The sequence below is a fragment of the Stegostoma tigrinum genome, chromosome 24 (assembly GCF_030684315.1).
Source record: "Stegostoma tigrinum isolate sSteTig4 chromosome 24, sSteTig4.hap1, whole genome shotgun sequence".
NCBI lineage: Eukaryota > Metazoa > Chordata > Chondrichthyes > Orectolobiformes > Stegostomatidae > Stegostoma > Stegostoma tigrinum.
In genome coordinates, this window is record NC_081377.1 from 400,581 (window position 1) to 420,705 (window position 20,125).

At 44.4% G+C, this 20,125-nt stretch overlaps 1 protein-coding gene across 2 annotated transcripts in view; it reads left to right on the forward strand.

The window, feature by feature from the left end:
* The first annotated feature begins 7,289 nt into the window (after nucleotides 1-7,289).
* Nucleotides 7,290-20,125, forward strand: part of LOC125464952 (cytosolic 5'-nucleotidase 1A-like) — a 59,536-nt gene continuing 46,700 nt past the window's right edge. The window contains exons 1-2 of one of the 2 annotated variants that reach the window (XM_059654234.1): nucleotides 7,290-7,442; nucleotides 8,159-8,326. In XM_059654234.1, the coding sequence (XP_059510217.1) occupies nucleotides 7,371-7,442; nucleotides 8,159-8,326 (240 nt within the window). In that variant the 5' untranslated portion in view covers nucleotides 7,290-7,370. The remainder of the gene's footprint in view (nucleotides 7,443-8,158; nucleotides 8,327-20,125) is intronic. The other variant, XM_048557915.2, reaches the window with a different exon arrangement.

Genomic DNA, 20,125 nt, shown 5'->3' on the forward strand with positions numbered 1-20,125 from the left:
ACTGATGTCAGACTAACTGGTCTGTATTACTTGGCCTATCCCTGCTGCCCTTCTTAAACACAGCAACCATATTAGCTATGATCCAGTCATCTGGCACTTCACCTGTGACCAGTGAAGTATTAATATCTTCACCTGGGCCCCAGCAATCTCTTCCCTTGCATCCCATAATAATCTGAGATACATCTTATCAGGCCCTGGGAATCAATGCACGTCTACAAAATCATGAGGGGTATAGACAGGGTGGATAGCAAGAAGCTTTTTCCCAGAGCGGGGGACTCAATTACTAGGGGTCATGAGTTCAAAGTGAGAGGAGGAAAGTTTAAGGGAGATATGCGTGGAAAGTTTTTTACACAGAGCGTTGTGGGTGCCTGGAACGCATTGCCAGTGGAGGTAGTAGACGCAGACACATTAGCGTCTTTTAAGATTTATCTGGACAGGTACATGGATGGGCAGGGAGCAAATGGACATAGACCCTTAGAAAATAGATGACAGGTTAGAGAGAGGATCTCAATCGGCGCTGGCTTGGAGGGCCGAAGGGCCTGTTCCTGTGCTGTAATTTTCTTTGTTCTTTGTTTATGTGAAGATAGAACCAAAGAATGTGTTCAATTCTGGATGGCAGTGGACAGATTATTCCCCAAAATAAAGACAGAGAGGTCAAGGAAAGGAAGGTGAGTGTCAGAAATGGATGATATAAAAGTTATGGAGGGGTGGAAGTTGGAGGCAAAATGAAGAAATTTTTCAATGTCCGGGTGGGTGTATAAACTCTTACACTCTTACTATGCAGTAAATCCACAACTGGCTTTCTCCTCAACAGGATCATGTCATCAAATCAAAAAGATGCTTTACTGACCACACAAATGAGTGATGTGATGTGCGATGTGATACATGAGTTTCAGTGCTCATGTGATGCCAAGTATGCAAGCAATATGTTATAATCACAAGTGGATCATTACAAACAATACCTTTTATTGTCCCATCACAGCTGACAATAGGCAGCTCATGCTCATCCAGCCTGTGCTTGCAAGCTTCAGAATAATTATATCCACCAATAAATGTGATTCTGGTGTTGGAAATCATTTATTAAATAATCCAGACTGTGCTGAGCATTGCACCGAAACCAATTTACGATCATTACTTAGGCCCACAGTCTGATGCATTTGTGTTTGCTAGAAATACTCAGGATACTGTCCTATGGATGCAAAAGGAATTTGCATTGACATTTTGCCTTGAAGACAGCCAACATCTGCTGCATCCCATGACAAGGCCCTGACCATTCAGAATCTACTGTCTGCTGTGAAAATTAAGATTGACAGTTAACTGTCTTTGTTCGAGAGGCAATGATCGATCAGAAATTGGCTTGCTGAAAGAAGACAGAGGGTGGTGGTTAATGGGAAATGTTCATCCTGGAGTCCAGTTACTAGTGGTGTACCGCAAGGGTCAGTGTTGGGTCCACTGCTGTTTGTCATTTTTATAAGCGACCTGGATGAGGGCATAGAAGGATGGGTTAGTAAATTTGCAGACGACACTAAGGTCGGTGGAGTTGTGGATAGTGATGAAGGATGTTGTAGGTTACAGAGAGACATAGATAAGCTGCAGAGCTGGGCTGAGAGGTGGCAAATGGAGTTTAATGCGGACAAGTGTGAGGTGATGCACTTTGGTAGGACTAACCGGAATGCAAAGTACTGGGATAACGGTAAGATTCTTGGTAGTGTAGGTGAGCAGAGAGATCTCGGTGTCCATGTACACAGATCCTTGAAAGTTGCCACCCAGGTTGACAGGGCTGTTAAGAAGGCATACAGTGTTTTAGCGTTTATTAATAGAGGGATCGAGTTCCGGAACCAAGAGGTTATGCTGCATCTGTACAAAACTCTGGTGCGGCCGCACTCGGAGTATTGCGTACAGTTCTGGTCACCGCATTATAAGAAGGATGTGGAAGCTTTGGAAAGGGTGCAGAGGAGATTTACTAGGATGTTGCCTGGTCTGGAGGGCAGGTCTTACGAGGAAAGGCTGAAGGACTTGAGGCTGTTTTCGCTAGAGAGAAGAAGGTTGAGAGGTGACTTAATTGAGGCATATAAGATAATCAGAGCGTTAGATAGGGTGGATAGGGAGAGCCTTTTTCCTAGAATGGTGATGGCGAGCACGAGGGGGCATAGCTTTAAATTGAGGGGTGAAAGATACAGGACAGATGTCAGAGGTGGTTTCTTCACTCAAAGAGTAGTAAGGGTATGGAACGCTTTGCCTGCAACGGTAGTAGCTTCGCCATTTAGGTACATTTAAGTCATCATTGGACAAGCATATGGACGTACATGGAATAGTGTAAGTTAGATGGGCTTCAGATTGGTCTGGCAGGTTGGCACAACATCGAGGCCGAAGGGCCTGTACTCTGCTGTAATGTTCTATGTTCTATGTAAACAATCAGCTGCTGCATAAAATGGTGCCCGCTTTTTCTGAGATAGTATGAACTGCCGATGCTGGAGAATCTGAGGTAACACAGTGTAGAACTGGATGAACATAGCAGGCCGAGCAGAAAAGCTGACGTTTCGGGTCGAGAGCCTGCTGTGTTCATCCAGCTCTACACCTTGTTACCTCTGCTTTTTCCGAATTGGTTTTATGTAGCTGAGCTCTAAAAGAGTGGGAGAGGAAACGGAGTAACTTCTAGTCTCCCCTTTGTAAGGTTTACATCTTTAATGCAAATTTTAATTCTTGTAATTAAATGAAACAAAGATGCACGGTCAGGCGATGTGTTGCACCTGCATGATGTGGGAACTGGCAATCCCCATTGTCATTCATAGAGACCACATCTTTAACAAGTTTTGGTTGCTCGAGGAGCTCCGACTCAGAGTTGATGAGCTGGAGTTTGATCTTCAAACGCGTCAGGGAGGGGGAGAGTTATCTGAAAGCTGTGTTTCAGGCAGTCACACCCTGTAGTTTAAGTGCTTCGAATATAATTTGTGGCAAGGGAAAAGAGGGTGTGAATACAAGTGAGGCGTAGAACATAGAACATAGAACAGTACAGCACAGTACAGCCCTTTGGCCCTCGACGTTGTGCCAAAATTTTACCCTAAACCTAAGGTCTATCTAACTCCAGCGTTACCTTATACAATCATACATATTGCCTATCTAATAGCCACTTAAATGTCCCTAATGAGGCCGACTCCACTACCCTCTCTGGCAATGCATTCCAAGCCCCTACCACTCTGAGTAAAGAACCCATCTCTGACGTCTCTCCGATATCTACTTTCTTTCACTTTAAAACTGTGTCCCCTTGTAAAAGCTACCTCCACCTGAGGAAAAAGTCTCTGGCTGTCTCTCTATACCTCTGATCATTTTTTACACCTCAATCAGGTCATGTCATCAGAAAGAGAGATCATGGAGGAGGATTACTCCACTGAGTCAGGATGGGTGGAAGTAAGAAACAGGGGAGGAACAGTCATTTTATTGGGAGTTTTCTCTAGACCCCCCAATAGCAACAGAGACACTGAGGAACAGATTGGGAGACAGATTTTGGAAAGGTGCTGAAGTAATAGGGTTGTTGCCATGGGCAATTTCAACATACCTAATATCAACTGGAACTCCTAAGTGCAAATACTTTGGATGGAGCAGATTTTGTCAGGTTTGTCCGGGAAGGATTTCTGACCCAATAGGAAGATAGGCCGACTAGAGGGGAGACCATATTGGATTTGGTGCTTGGCAACCAAACATGCCAGGTGTCAGCTGTCTCGGTGGGAGAGTATTTCAGTGATAGTGATCATAACTCCTTGACTGTTACTATAGTCATGGAGAGGGATGGGAGCAGACAGTATGGGCAAGTATTTAATTGGGGGAGAGGAATTACAATGCTATTAGGCAAGAACTACGGAGCACCAATTGGGATCAGATGTTCTCAGGGAAACACCTGATAGAAATGTGGAGGTTGTTTTGGGAGCAGTTGCTACAGGTACTGGAGAGGTTTGTCCCACTGAGACAAGGAAAGGATGGTATGGTGAAAGAACCTTGGATAACAAGACATGTTGGACACCCAGTTAAGAGGAAGAAGGAAGCTTACTTAAAGTTGAGGAAGCAAGGATTGGTCAGGGCTCTAGAGGTCTACTGGTTGGCCAGGAAGGAACTGAAGAATGGACTTAGGAGAGCGAGAAGTGGGTATGAGAAAACCTTGGCAGGTGAAATCAACAAAAATGCCAAGCCGTTCTAAATTTATGTGAGGTTCAAGAGGGTGGCCAGAGTGAGAGTAGGGCCAATCAGGGATAGTGGAGGGAACCTGCGCATGGAGCCAGGGGAGGTAAGGGAAGTCCTTAATGAATACTTTGCTTCAGTGACAGGGACCTTAATGTTTGTGAGGACAGCATAAAACAGGCAAATATGCTCGAACAGGTTGATGTTAGGAACAAGGATGTGCTAGAAATTTTGAAAAACATGAGGATAGATAAGTCAGAGATAATGGGAACTGCAGATGCTGGAGAATCCAAGATAACAAAGTGTGGAGCTGGATGAACACCGCAGGCCAAGCAGCATCTTAGGAACACAAAAGCTGACGTTTCGGGCCTAGACCCTTCAGCAGAGAGGATAGGTAAGTCCCCTAGGCCAGACAGCTTATACCCAAGCTTACTAAGAGAAGCGAGGGAAGAGATTGCTGCCCCTTTGGCAATGATCTTTGCGTCCTCACTGTCCACTGGAGTAGTACCAGAAGATTGGAGGGTGGCAAACGTCATTCCCTTGTTCAAGAAAGGGAATAGGGATAATCCTGGAAATTACAGACCAGTCAGTCTTACTTCTGCTGTGGGCAAATTATTGGAGAGGATTCTGAGAGATAGTATTTATGATTATTTGGAAAAGCACAGTTTGATTAGAAATAGTCAGCATGGCTTTGTCATGGGCAGGTCATGCCTCACAAGCCTTGCTGAATTCTTTGAGGATGTGACAAAACACATCAACAAAGGTACAGCAGTGGATGTGGTGTATATGGATTTTAGCAAGACATTCAGTAAGGTTCCACATGGTAGGCTCATTCAAAAAATAAGGGGGCATGAGATTCGGGGAAATTTGGCTGTCTGAATACAAAACTGGCTGTCCAATAGAAGACAGACGGTGGTAGTAGATGGAAAGCATTCAGCCTAGAGCTCGGTGACCAGTGGTGTTCCACAGGGACCTGTTCTGGGACCTCTGTTCTTTGTGATCATTATAAATGACTTGGATGAGGAAGTGGAAGGGTGGATTAGTAAGTTTGCTGATGACATGAAAGTTGGTGGAGTTGTGGACAGCGTGAAGGGCTGCTGTAGGTTGCTTTGGGACATTGACAGAATGCAGAGCTGGACAAAGAACTGGCAGATGGAATTCAACCCAGAAAAGTGCGAAGTGATTCATTTTGGAAGGCCGAATTTGAATGCAGAACACAGGGTTAATGGCAGGATTCTTGGCAGTGTGGAGGAACGGAGGGATCTTGGGGCCCATGTCCACAGATACCCCAAAGTTACTAAACAAGTTGAGACGGTTTTAAAGAAGGCGTAAGGTGTATTGGCTTTCATTGGCAAGGGAATTGAGTTTAAAAGCTGCAGCTCTATAAAACTCTGGTTAGACCACACTTGGAATATTGTGTTCAGTTCTGGTCACCTCATTATAGGAAAGATGTGGAAACTTTAGAGAGGGTGCAGAGGAGATTTACCAGGATGCTGCCTGGACTGAAGGGTAGATCTTACGAGGAAAGGTTGAGGGAGGTATGGCTTTTTTCATTGGAGTGAAGAAGGAGGAGAGGTGATTGAGATGATGAGAGGCATTGATACAGTGGATAGTCAGAGGCTTTTTCCCAGGGCAGAAATGACTATTACGAGGGGACATAATTTTAAGGTGATTGGAGGAAGGTATAGGGGAGATGTCAGAGTTAGGTTCTTCACACAGAGAGTGGTGGGCGTGTAGAATGCGCTGCTGGCAGTGGTAAGGAAAGTCAAATACTTCAGAGAATTTTAAGCAACTGTTGGATAGGCACATGGATGATAAAATGTAGGGTATGCAGGGTAGATTGATCTTAGTAGGCCAGCACAGCATCGTGGGCTGAAGGGCCTGTACTGTGCTGTGCTGTTCTATGTTCTACATTCCTGAACCCCCGCTGTGAGTTAGGGCTTGGGAGCACAGCAACTTTGAAATTCAGTTAAAAAACAAACACGAGGGTGAGAATGTGAAAACTATATAATATGGAAGTCAGGAATCTGCAGAGGTGCCAATCAACTCATGATGTTAAAACAAATCCATGATGCTCAAAGAGATGGCAGTTGCTGTCATCTTCTCAACATCAGAGCCAGGTCAAATGGGGTAACGTTAAACTATGACTTATGCAAGAGTGCTCAAACTCCACCCAACAATTGCTCCTTTTGTGGTCTCCCTGCTACAGGAAGGATGTTGTGAAACTTGAAAGGGCTCAGAAAAGATTTACAAGGATGTTGCCAGGGTTGGAGGATTTGAGCTATAAGGAGAGGCTGAATAGGCTGGGGCTATTTTTCCCTGCAGCATTGAAGATGTCCTGTTTGAGGTTTATATAATCATGAGCGACAAGGATAGGGTGAATGGTCATGCTCTTTTCCTAGGTTAGGGGAGTCTAAAACTGGAAGAGTGGGGAAAGATTTAAAACGGACCGGAGACAATATTTTCATGGAAAAGGTAGTGCATATATAGAATGAGCCACTTGAGGAAGTGGTGGAGGCTGGTACAATTACAACATTTAAAGGCATCTGGAGGATAGATGAATAGGAAGGGTTTAGAGGGAAATGGGCCAAATGCTGGCAAATGGGATTAGATTAATTTAGGATATTTGGTCAGCATGGAGGAGTCGGACCGAAGGGTCTGTTTCCATACTGTATATCTCTATGCCTCTAATTCCCAGTCTCATCACTGAGAAGTTATCGTTGTTTGCGGTTCACACAGTTTTTGGGTGCTACATTGTCCCGGCGTCGCTGTTGCTCCCTCCATCTAAACTGTCTCAGTCCCTTCCAGCCTCACCATGGCCCAGCACCACCTCTCCCATGCCTCTCCCTCCTTCCAGACTATTATGGACTGGAAACGACAGGAGCCACCAGTATCTGAATGCCCCTGCACTTCCTCAGCAAACACCACCCCCAAACCCTCATTTAATACTGTAATATATTATACTATTATCCCTTTTGCTGAGTCTTAGCAAATGCATTCCCCACCCTCACCCAACCAGCTTTCTGCCCCCACTCCCCTGTTATTTGTTTATAGCGGTGTGTGCGCGTGAGCTGTGAGGCCGCCCGGCACCCCCCCTGTGTCTGTGTGTGTGTGTGTCTGTGTGTCCGTGTCAGTGTGTGTGTGTGTGTGTGTGTGTGTGCGTGCGTGCGCGCTCGGTCAGTGCCGCAGACCCCTGCATGGAGCCGGCTGTGGATATCGCGGCCCCGGCCGCTATCACTAACCTGTCCCCCAGGAAGAAGCCGCGGACGGTAAATGTGTGCTCGGGGCCTGGGGTCTGGGGGAAAGGGGGGGGGGGGGTTGGGAGCGTCTTTTGGAGAAGCCCGGTACACTCACTCACACAGTGGGGGTGGGAGAGACCAGCTAACAGACAGAACGCCGAGGGGCCGAATGGCCTCCTACCCGCGTGTACCTTTCACAAATAATGTAGTGAATTGGATAATGGGGGGCGGGGGAAGAGGCTGGGGGATTCCCACCTCTCACCGTCCTCATAGGGTCGCTCCTCAAGGACGGTCCGAAGTTCTCCTTCGGCGCTCTAGTGACCGCAACGCTTGGGAGAGTCCATTCCATTTCCACCCCAAAACAGAAACCAGAACGAAACGGGAGAGAGAGGGTGAAGGAAATACCGTTCTGGGGAGACAGATCAGAAGAAGAGAATGAGAGGAAGAGAAATCAGTCTAGAGGGCAGCAGAGAGAGAGAGGATGGCAGACCTGGTAAAGAGAATGAACCCTAAAGTAAAGCAGGACCTAATATGTATTGTGTAAAACAAATACAGGAAAATGAGAAATGGTCAATGGTTTTAGGAATTAGGGACAAGGTGACGTGTCTGAGTCAATCAAAATACAACATTGTTAAAGAGTGAATCAGATCTACCTGGTCCTCTTCAGAACCTGGCTTACTCATGGGGACAGATGGGATGGGGGTTTATCAGTGTCTGATCGTGTTACCACTGCCACTACTCTACAGCCAAGTCCGGAATATGCCACAACCATCGCAGTCTCGTCACGGGCTCTATTTAACATGGAGGAGGAGACAAAGATCTTCGATAAGGACGGGGTGGAAGCTTATGTCCGACATCAAATGAAACATGAGAATGAGCCTTTTGGACCGGGTGCTGCTTTCCCCTTCGTACAGGTAGGATCCAAAAGTGCAACCATTAGTAATCATTACCCTTCACTGCAACACTTGCCCAGAACATGCATTGCAGTATTAACAGGAATCAGCACTCACAGTGGATGAGCATGTGTCTGATGGTCGTATGCATGGATGATGTAACTGTTTATGTGTAACCTGTCCATTTTTTGTACCGGTCTGATCAACTTTTGTGAACTGCCTCCAACACATTTATACCCTTCATCAAATAGGGAGATTAATACTGTACTCTGTAATCCAGATGTGGTTTGTCACCAAAGCGCTGAATAAGAGAAGCATAACCTCACTAATTTTGTATTCTGCGTTTTGTATGAACAGAATATAATAAACAGTAACATTCTTTTATCTTTCCTAATTACTTTCTGTACCTGCATGCTGACTATTTGCAATTCATACATTTGGACGCCCAGATTCTTCTGCATCTCAGAGCTCCGCAATTCCTCTCCATTTAGATAACATATGGGTCTTTCTAGTGCTTCCTGCCAAAATGGACAATTTCATATTTTCACACTATTTTATATTCATCAGATCTTCGCCCCTTTACATAAGCTGCCTATATCATTCTGTAACTTCCTTGTATCTTCTTCACAACTCACTTTCCTGTCCACCCTTATATCATCAACAAATTTAGCAACCAGACCCTCAGCACCTTCATCCAGATCTTTGTATAAATTGTAAACAGTTGAGGTCCCAGCACTGATCCCGGTGACAATGTTAAACCTTATTGGGATAGCTTGCTGGAAATCATGACTTGCTTTTCCTGGAATCATCACAAAAATTCAAAATTTTATAAATTATGTAATGTTCCCCAACGTTCCTGGCCTTCAGACTCAGGCTGATAGATAGCATAGACCAGGTTTCTGTACTGGAAAAGAATTGCTCTTTATTACAAGTAATTATTTCTAGCCGCATTTAAACAGCTAAAAGGAAATTGGCATATAATACTGCTAATTGAAACTCTTAAATCTCCTATAAATCTGCACCTATTACAGATAGACAAACAGAGGAAAAAGATGTGACTGGACAGAGGTTTCTGTTCATGGTTTGTCGAGATGCTACTTGTGTCAGAACAATGCTTTTCAGTTTTCTTTCTTTTGATGCTTCCACCAGTTTGAAAAGAGGATGTGGTGGCTGGTTCACTTTGGAGTATTGTGTGCAGCTCTTATCACATGTGGAAGAATGTGGAAGATTTGGAGAGGGTGCAAAAAGGGTTTACCAGGATGTTGCCTAATTTGGAGTGTATTCGCTGTGAAGAGAGGTTGGACAAACTTGGATTGTTTTCATGAGAGTGTCAGAATCTGAGGCGTGACCGGATGTAGAAATACATAAAATTATGAGAGACATGGATAGAGTGAATAGTCAGAGTCTTTTTTCCAGGGTGAAATGTCAGAAATGGGGGGGCATAGGCTTAAGGTGAGTAGGGGAAATTGTCAAAGAGATGTGCGAGGCAAGTTTTTCTCTGCAGAGGGTAGGATGTTCCTGGAATATGTTACCAGAGGAGGTGGTAGAAGCAGATACAGTAGCAAAGGTGAAGAGGCATTTAGATAGACAGACAAGCAGGCGGAGAATACAGGAATACGGACCGCGTATGGGCTAATGGGATTAGTTTAGAATGGCAATATGGTTGGTGCAGACACGGTGGGCAAAAGGACCTGTTTCTGTGCTGTACTGTTGCAAGTTCTATGTTAATTAGATAAAGAAAGTTACAACTGTTATTGTTGGGGATGGGTCACCAGAAGACAAGTGGGCTGCTAGCGCAGAATGTTTCGGTCGTATTAAAGCGATGGTACATAGTTCTTCTCATTGTTTTCGTATACTGGAATTTTGGAAAGTTAAGTAGTGCTGTAACAGTTGATGAATGAAATCTCATGCTACATACCAAATACCAGAAAGTGCCAATTCTTAAGAGACCCCAATATTCAACAGTCTGCTACCACTTCAACTACTACTTGTTTAACCAGCTATTAATACTGCTTTTCATATGTGCCTGGTTATTTGTTTTTGAGGACATGCAGCAGTATTGCAAAACATTTTTTTTTAAAAACAGTTCCTTCTAGTTTCAGTCTATAATTTTAAAAAGCACAAAATAAAAAGACACAGCCCTTAAGTCTGATTTTAAATCTACATAACTGATGTTTAAAATTAGTTTTATTCTTTCTCTCCCTCAAACAGAATGTAAAGTTCAATCATATTGTGATCACTGCTATGTACGGGCACTTACATTATGAGGTAATTAATAAATCCTAACTCATGGTCAGTACCAGGTCAAGCATTGGAGATAACAAGGTGTAGAGCTGGATGAACACAGCATGCCAAGCAGAAAAGCTGAAATTTCGGGCCTAGACCCTTCTTCAGAAATGGGCGAGGGGAAGGTGGTTCTGAAATAAATAGGGAGAGAGGGAGAGGCAGATCGAAGATGGATAGAGGAGAAGATAGGTGGAGAGGATAAAGACAAGTCAAAGAGGTGGGGATGGAGCCAGTAAAAATGAGTGTAGGTGGGGAGGTAGGGTGGAGATAGATCAGTCCAGGGAGGACAGACAGGTCAAGGGGGCGGGATAAGGTTAGTAGGTTGGAACTGGGGGTGCGGCTTGAGGTGGGAGGACGGGATAGGTGAGAGGAAGAACAGGTTAGGGAGATGGAAACAAGCTGGGATAATAAAATGTGAGGCTGGATGAACACAGCAGGCCCAGCAGCATCTCAGGAGCACAAAAGCTGACGTTTCGGGCCTAGACCCTTCATCAGAGAGGGGGATCGGGAGAGGGAACTGGAATAAATTGGGAGAGAGGGGGAGGTGGACCGAAGGAGAGAAAAGAAGATAGGTAGAGAGGAGAGTATAGGTGAGGAGGTAGGGAGGGGATAGGTCAGTCCAGGGAAGACGGACAGGTCAAGGAGGTGGGATGAGGTTAGTAGGTAGGAGATGGAGGTGCGGCCTGGGGTGGGAGGAAGGGATAGGTGAGAGGAAGAACAGGTTAGGGAGGCAGAGACACGTTGGACTGGTTTTGGGATGAACTCATATTCCGCTTGGGAACCCTGCAGCCCAATGGTATCAATGTGGACTTCACCAGCTTCAAAATCTCCCCTTCCCCCACCACATCCCAAAACCAGCCCAGTTCTTCCCCTCCCCCACTGCACCACACAACCAGCCCAGCTCTTCCCCTCCACCCACTGCATCCCAAAACCAGCCCAGCCTGTCTCTGCCTCCCTAACCTGTTCTTCCTCTCACCCAACCCTTCCTCCCACCCCAAGCCGCACCTCCATCTCCTACCTACTAACCTCATGCCATCTCCTTGACCTGTCCGTCTTCCCTGGACTGACCTATCCCCTCCCTACCTCCGCACCTGTACTCTCCTCTCTACCTATCTTCTTTTCTCTCCATCTATGGTCCGCATCCCCCTCTCTCCCTATTTATTCCAGTTCCCTCTCCCCATCCCCCTCTCTGATGAAGGGTCTAGGCCCGAAACGTCAGCTTTTGTGCTCCTGAGATGCTGCTGGGCCTGCTGTGTTCATCCAGTCTCACATTTTAGTATCTTGGATTCTCCAGCATCTGTCGTTCCCATTATCACGGAAACAAGCTGGACTTGTTTTGGCATGCGGTAGGGTGAGGGGAGATTTTGAAGCTTGTGAAGTCCACATTGATACCATTAGGCTGCAGGGTTCCCGAGCGGATTATGAGTTGCTGTTCCTGCAACCTTCAGGTGGCATTGTTGTGGCACTGCAGGTGGCCCAGGATAGGCATGTCATCTGAGGAATGGGAGGGGGAGTTGAAATGGTTTGCGACAGCGAGGTGCAGTTGTTTATTGCGAACCGAGCATAGGTATTCTGCAAAGCAGTCCCTAAGCCTCCGCTTCCCCTCCCCCTTTTCTCATGAAGGGTCTAGGCCCAAAACGTCAGCTTTTGTGCCCCTCAGAAGCTGCCTGGCCTGCTGTGTTCATCCAGCTCTACACATGCCAGGCACTTCCTGGAGACCTGGCATTTCAGCCAGAACTCCATTAACAAACACAATGAACTGGACCCGATATACAAATCATTGAAAAACAGAACCGGACATAATGCCTAACAACCCAGCAAACTGAGGCATATGAATAACAAGTGGGACAGAACACCAGCATTTCACTGGAAGTGCACTGACGATGTTACCTAGCAGGGTGATGAAATATCTGCACACCGGCTCAGCGAGCAAGTCTACAACCTCAAATGGAAGTACCTCTTTCTTTGAGGATTATCCTCAATGACCTTTGTCTTTATGTTCCTTGGGGTCACCCTTCCACGTCTGATGTTATGTCCCAAGAACGTCACTTCTGCCTTCACAAATTCAGTTTTTGCTAAGTTTATAACTATTTTGCCTCCCATAGTGTTTCAAAAGAGCTTTGCCACACGCACCATGTGATCTTTCAATGAATGGCTATAGATCACGACATCATCTATATGCACGGCACAATTATTCAATCCTGCCACAACTCTTTTCATAAGTCTCTGAAATGTGGCTGGTACATTCTTCATACTACAAGGCATTACTTTAAATTATACAGCCCATTTGGGGTTACAAATGCAGAAATTTCTTTTGCTCTCTCTGATAAGATACTTGCGTGTAACCACAGAGTAAGTCCAATTTGATGGTGTGAGTAGTTTGTCCAACTTTTCCCTCCAGCCGTGGAATTAGGTATGAGTCTGATTTTAGTTACAGTGTTGACCTTCCAGTAATCTACACAGAACCGTTGAGTACCATTAGGCTTTGGATCTAACATAATCGGCAAACTCCATTCACTTTGTTTTGGCTCAGTGATACCTTCTTGCAGCATTGCTTCCACTTCCTTCTGTGTCTGTGCGATTTAAGAGGATTAAGCCTGTAGGGGTTCTGTTTTATTGGAACAGCATTCTCTACTTCAACCTCATGCATTATAGTACTAGCCCTCCCCATTCTTTTCCTACATATGTCCTCATATTTCTGCAACAAGCCTTTCAATTCAGCCCTCTGTTCCTGAGACAGATAGCATGCTATCGTATCCCATTCTCTAAGAACGTCCTCATTATTTAAATTACTTTGAGGGACATCAAAATCAAATGATTCAGATTTTGATTCTTTTCTCTGAGGGGCAGTAGCTAATACCTGTTACTCTGATTCCCTGTCCCTGTCATAGCAGGATTCAGCATATTTACAGAATATACCCAACAAAGCTTCATTGTATCTGGCATCTTTACCACCTAATTCACCCGACTCAACTTCTCAGTCTGATAGGGAGCACTAAACCTTGCTTTGAAAGGGTCTCCTACCACTGGTAACAACACCGATACTTTATCCCAACAGGCAAACATCTGAATTTCAGATTTCTTATCTGCTTCTTGCTTCATTAGATACTATGCCACCTTCAGATGTTGCCTAGCTAATTCACTGACTCTGTTTAGTCTTTCACTTACGTCAGATATATAATCCAACTGTGAGATCTCTGACTTCAGACCTATCAACTTTTCTTTAATTAATTTTAAAGGTCCTGTTACTTCATGTCCGAATATCAGTTCAAATGGAGTAAACAGAGTCAATTCATTTGGAGCATGTCTAATAGCAAATAATATAAATGGAATACCTTTATCGTAATCATTAGGGCAATCCTGGTAATAAGCCCTCAGCATTGCCTTTAGCGTCTGATGCCACCTTACCAATGCTCCCTTGGATTCAGGATACTACGTACTTGATTTAAAGTACTATCCATGACCTCTTTTAATTGTTTAGCAGTGAAACTGGATCCTTGTTCTGATCTCCCTGTGTGGTCCTTAATGGGTAAAGAAAGCAACCAACACTTTTGTATCCCTATTTGCCTTGACACCCCAAAATGGAATTGCCTCCAGTAATCTGGTAGACTCACCCATTATTGTGAGCAAATAGTAGTTCCCACTTTTGGTGTATGGAGGGGACCTGTACAATCAATCATTACCCTCATGAAAGGGCCTTCAAAAGTGCTAGTTTTACAACTGCCTGAGGTTTTCCTACCATATGACATGTATGACAGGTACGGCAAAATTCAGTCACATCTTTATGTAATCCAGTCTGATAGAAATGCTTCTGTATTTTAGCCTGAGTCTTCCTCACTCCTAGATGTCTCCCTACAGGTAATTCATGTTCTACCCACAATACTTCCTGTCTGTTTGCTACCGGCAACACAATCTGGTGAACTTCCACCCATTGCTCCACTACACTAACCTGCTCAGGTCTCTATTTTCGCCTTAGGATTTTATTCTAATAACACTGGGGAATACATTCTGATTCCTTTTCCAAGTATGCTTTACGATGTAGATCTTTTATTGTCTCATGTTTTGTTGTAACTTCAGTAATCTTTCAGAACTAAACATCTATGCCTGATCCTCTACCTGTTTAGATTCTTCCTTGACCATTTTATGAAACTGGGTGTTAGGTAACTGGACTTCAACTCCTCCATCTTTCTCTTTGGTTTTTCCTTCTTGCTTTAACCTTTGAACTGTGAGATCTAGTCAACACACAGTCTAGAAAAATTCCAGGGTATTTTTCTTTTAACTCCTGAGTTTCCTGCTTTTCCTTCGTTTTCTCCACTACAAGGAGCATCACTCCCACCTCTGTTCCTCATTTCCAAGAACAAACTGTATTCCTGGAACTGACGTTCTTTCAGTCACTCCTACTTTCACTTCCCCAGTCTTGATTGGACTTTCCAACACGATCTTACACAGGGGATAGCTAAATATTTGTCTATCTATTCCAGATTTCCACTGTCTCGGTTAACATTTCAGAAGGAGTGCAAATACTTTCATCTCTTACTATTAGAAATTGACCAACTCCTGTATCTCTCAATGTTGTAACTTCTTTACCTTCTCCTGAGTAAACTTACTGAGTAAACTTTACCCACAGAGATGAAGTTTTTGCAGAGGGCGGGCTCCGTGTCACTATCAAACCTGTGACTAGGCTGTGCACTCTCCTGCAGCTCCTCGACTCCTTTTGGCATTTCCTTCACCACCTCAACCAATCCTACTGGTTTAGCCTCTTTTACCATATCCTTTTTCCCAGTGCCTTTCCTTAACCACCAGCGCTGTGACTTTATGTGTCCCACTCCGTTACAATGAAAACACCTGAGGGTTTTCACTTCCTTTTCACCCTCTTGGCGTTTTATTTCACCTGTGGTAAACTGCTCCCAGTGTGATCTACTTTTTGTTTTTCATTGAAGGATCTCCCTTTTTCCCAATTTCTATCCCTCATGGAATAAAATTACTGTTGGAAGCTAAATTTCGATTTATGCACAAATGCATATTCATCCACCATTTCTGCAGCTCTTCTTACTTTAGTAACTTTCTGTTCCTCAATATGAGCTCTTATCATCTCTTGAAAATTAGTTTTTAAACTCCTCCAGCAGAATAATCTCTCTAAGATCCTCATATGCCTTTTCTAACTTTAATTCTCTCACCCATTTATCAAAGTTGCTCTGTTTAATTCTTACTGCTCTACTCAAATTCAACATAACTCTGATCTGGTTCCTTCTTTATGTTTCTGAATGGTTGTCCATATGCTTCTAGTACCAATTCATAGGCACTCAAAATTGCCTGTTTAACCTCTTCATAATCTCCTGAACCTCCTCTGACAGCACTGTGAACAGCTCACAAGCCATGCCTACCAACTTGGTCTGCATTAACATTACCCACATAGTCTCTGGCCAATTCATCTGCCGAGCCAGTTTCTCAAATGAAATGAAAAAGGCTTCTACATCTTTTTCATCAAATTTTGGTAACGTTTTGACATATTACTATAAATCCCTATCATGTTTTTGACTACAACAGGTTTGCTTGTCATCACTCTCCTCTTCACTAAACCTATCTTTTACCTTCATCTCCATTCTTTTAAATTGACTTTCCTGTTCAATTTGCAGCTTCTGAAATTCACACACTCTCCCTCTCTTGCTCTCTCTCCCCCCTCTATCTTTCTTTTTGCTCAACTAAGAATCTTCTCTCCCTTTCTTTATCTTCTAACATGGCTCTTCCTTCCCTTTCTTTCTCTTCCAACTCTGGTTGCCTAATTTTCAATTTAATTTCCTCTTACTCTACTGCACTTACCTGTTCCTCTGATATACCTAAACATTTGACCAACTCCTTTACAATTTCAACTTTTCCCTTAGTCCCTAGTTAAATCCAAATTTAGCCTGTTTGCCAAATCTAAAAGTATAACCTTACTCTGTCCTTCTGAACTTTCTTGGCAAATTTGGGAAGCATCTTCAAACCCGAGAACCTCTTTGGCAACATTAAGAGCCATTTCCCTCAATTTTAATTTAACCCACTGCAAGTAATTGGAATTAAACAGATTTTTCTCACCAAAGTTCTACTTAAAGATTGTGCAAGCTACAGTGATGCAACAGAGAGCTGCAGCTTGATTACATTGTCCAGTGGCATTCACTTCAGGGCTGCCATCCATCATGTTACCACCAAACCCTGGCTGCAGTGGGGATCAGTGTTTGTGTTTGTCTCTGACTGGGACAGTGTGAGAACACTGAGATTCACACACACACACACACACACACACACACACACACTCTGAGGTCCTTACACAGACACACACACATATACTGAAGCGCTTAGAACTGTCTCACATGCACACACACTGAAGTCATCACACAGGCACAAACTCACCTTGAGTTCCTCACATATGTACACATACGAAAAAAAGTTCTCAGTGAGGTCATCACACACACAGACTGTCACGGAGATCCTCACACACAAACACACATACCCTGAGATACTCATACACAGACTGAAATCTTTACACATGCAACCCCCACAACAAGCGCACTGAGGTTCTCTCACAGACAAAGTCACACCAAGATCTTTGCACACATATACCATGCACAAACAAACACGTGTGCAAAGATCACACACAAGACAATCACAAGCACAATCATCGTCCTACCATTTTTTTGTCCATGTTCGAAGCAAGGCTGTAATGAGGTAAGGCAGTGAGTGGCACTGGCAAAACCCAGACTGGGCGTCACTGAGTAGGTTAATATGAGCTGTTTCTATTTAATAGGACTGTTGGAGACACTTCCATCATTATACTGATGATTGAGAGTAGACTGATGGGGTGGTTATTGGCTGTTTTGGATTTTTCCTGATTTTTATGTACAGGACATACCTGGGCAATTTTCCACATTGTCGGGTAGATGTCAGTGTTGTAACTGTACTGGAACAGCTTGCCTCAGGGAGGGGGAGATTCTGGAGCACAAGTCTTCAGCACTATTCTGGAGTGTTATCAGGGCCCATAGCCTTCACAGTATTCAGTGCCTGTAACCATTTCTTGATATCATGTGCAGTGAATTGGTTGAAGACTAGTATCTGTAATGGTGGGGACTACTTGGCACTTCTGCCTGAAGATTGCTGCAAAACCTCCAGCCTTATCTTTTGCACTAATGTGCTTTGATCATTTGTCTTTTTGATTCATTTTAAAATGCCCAAATCTCCCTTGTCATGCAGTTGGCAAGAATATTGGTCCCAGCATAGTTCAGGTTGAAACCATCCCATTTACAGATCTCACTTTCCTCAGTGGAGGTTTCAGGATCCTACAGGTCAGACCCCACTTTGCCTGCACCAATATTTCAACCACACATTCAACTGTCTATTCTGATTTGCACTGTGTTAGTTTACATGTAGCTAACGTAATAATTCACTGATTATAACCTTTGAGGTTGTGTCCTTTAATTTGACTATGCAGACCTTCCTCCTTCACTCTACCTTTTTTGTCAAAACTGAGGTCCTTGCACACACTCACACTGAATGTGTGAGCGAATACATCAGTGTGCTTATTTGTGCGAGGACTTCAGTGTGAGTTTATTTCTGTGTGAGAACCTCAGTTTGAGTGTGTGCATGCGTGTGTGACAGAGAATGGACCTCATTCTGTCAGTCAGTGCTTAGAGGTGAGTGTGTGTGTCTGTGAGCCAGAAGCACATGGCATTTCTTAGTGTAAAATAGCAATTATCAAAGATAAAGAAGGTATCAGACAAAGCTTGGGGGCGGGGGGGCACTTGAAACACCTCCTCAACAAAAGCTTTGTCTCTGATGCGAGTGTACTTGAACACATCCCACAGCATACCACACACCATGAGCCCAGCAACACCCACCCCAGCCTTGTACAAAGTAGAGAAGGCTGTCCGCCAGCTTAAGAACCCAAGGCTGCTGGAGTGGACAGTATCCGCACTGAGACATTGAAGTGTGGAGACAAAGAGCTCCCGCAGCAGACTACACACCCTTGTCTGCCTCATCTGGAAGGAGGAGACCATCCCGGGAGAGCTCCGAGATGCCACAGTCGTGAGTATTCTCAAAAAAGGGAACAAGTTCAATTGTAGTAACTAGAGGGGAATCTCCCTGCTGTCAACTGTTGGAAAAATCATCGCCAAGGTCCTCCTCAACTGTCTCCTCTCTGTGGCTGAGAAAGTCCTCCCGGAGTTATAGTGTGGCTTTCAGCTATGGAAAAGCACAACGGACATGATTTTCACCGCGCGACAGCTGCAGGAGAAATGCAGAGAAAAGAACCTATTTGGCCTTCTTCGACCTTACAAAGGCATTTGACACTGTCAGTCAGGAAGCATTATGGAGCAACATTCTCTGCTTTGTTGCACCATGAAGTTTGTCACCATCCTTTGCCTGCTCCACAGTGACACGGAAGTTGCGGTAATGACAAGTGGCACCACCATCGACCCATTCCCCACTCGGACCGGTATCAAGCAGGGCTGCATTATCGCCTCAACACTGTTCTCGATCTGCCTCACTGCAATGCTTTGCCTCACCTCTGACAAGCTCCCCACTGGAGTGGACCTAAACTACAGAACCAGTAGGAAATTATTCAACTTCCGCCACCTTCAAATCAAAACCAAAGTCACCCCCAGCCACTGTCACCGAGCTGATGCTTATGTGTGTGCAATCACCAAGGGTTTGCGTCCTCAATAGCGGTAGCCACAGGCGAGTTGCCAGAGGACTGGAGGTTGGCTAATGTGGGTGCCACTGTTTAAGAAAGGTATTAGGGGAAAGCCAGGGAACTGTAGACCAGTGAGCCTGATATCCGTGGTGGGCAAGTTGTTGAAAGGCTTCCTGAGGAACCGGATTTATGTGTATTTGGAAAGGCAAGGACTGATTAAAGATAGTCAACGTGGCTTTGTGTGTGGGAAATCGTGTCTCACTAATTTGACTGAGCTTCTCGAAGAAGTAACAAAGGGGACTAATGAGGACAGAGCAGTGGACGTGATCGATATGGACTTCAGTACAGCATTCAAAAAGGTTTCTAATGGTAGTCTGGTTAGCAAGAATACATCACTCGGAGTAGAGGGAGAATTAGCTATTTGGATATGAAACTGACATCGACGTAAAAGATAGACGGTGGTGGTGGAGGGTTGCTTTTCAGATTGGAGGCCTGAGAGCAGTGTTGTGCCACAAGAATTGATGCTGGATCCACTGTTTTTTAACATTTATATAAATAATATGGATGTGAACATAGGAGGTATTGTTAGCCAGGTTGCAGGTGACACTAAAATTGGAGGTGGAGTGGAAAGCGAAGGTTACCTCAGAGTAGAACAGGATTGTGATCAAGTGGGCTGACAGGCCGAGGAATGGCAGATGGAGTTTAATTTGGATAAATGTGAGGTGCTGCATTTTTGAAAGGCAAATCAGGGCAGGACTTATACACTTAACGGTAAGGCCCTGGGGATTGTTGCCATACAAATAGACCTTGGAGTGCAGGTTCATAGTTCCTTGAAAGTGGAGTTGCAGCTAGATAGATTAAGTGAAGAA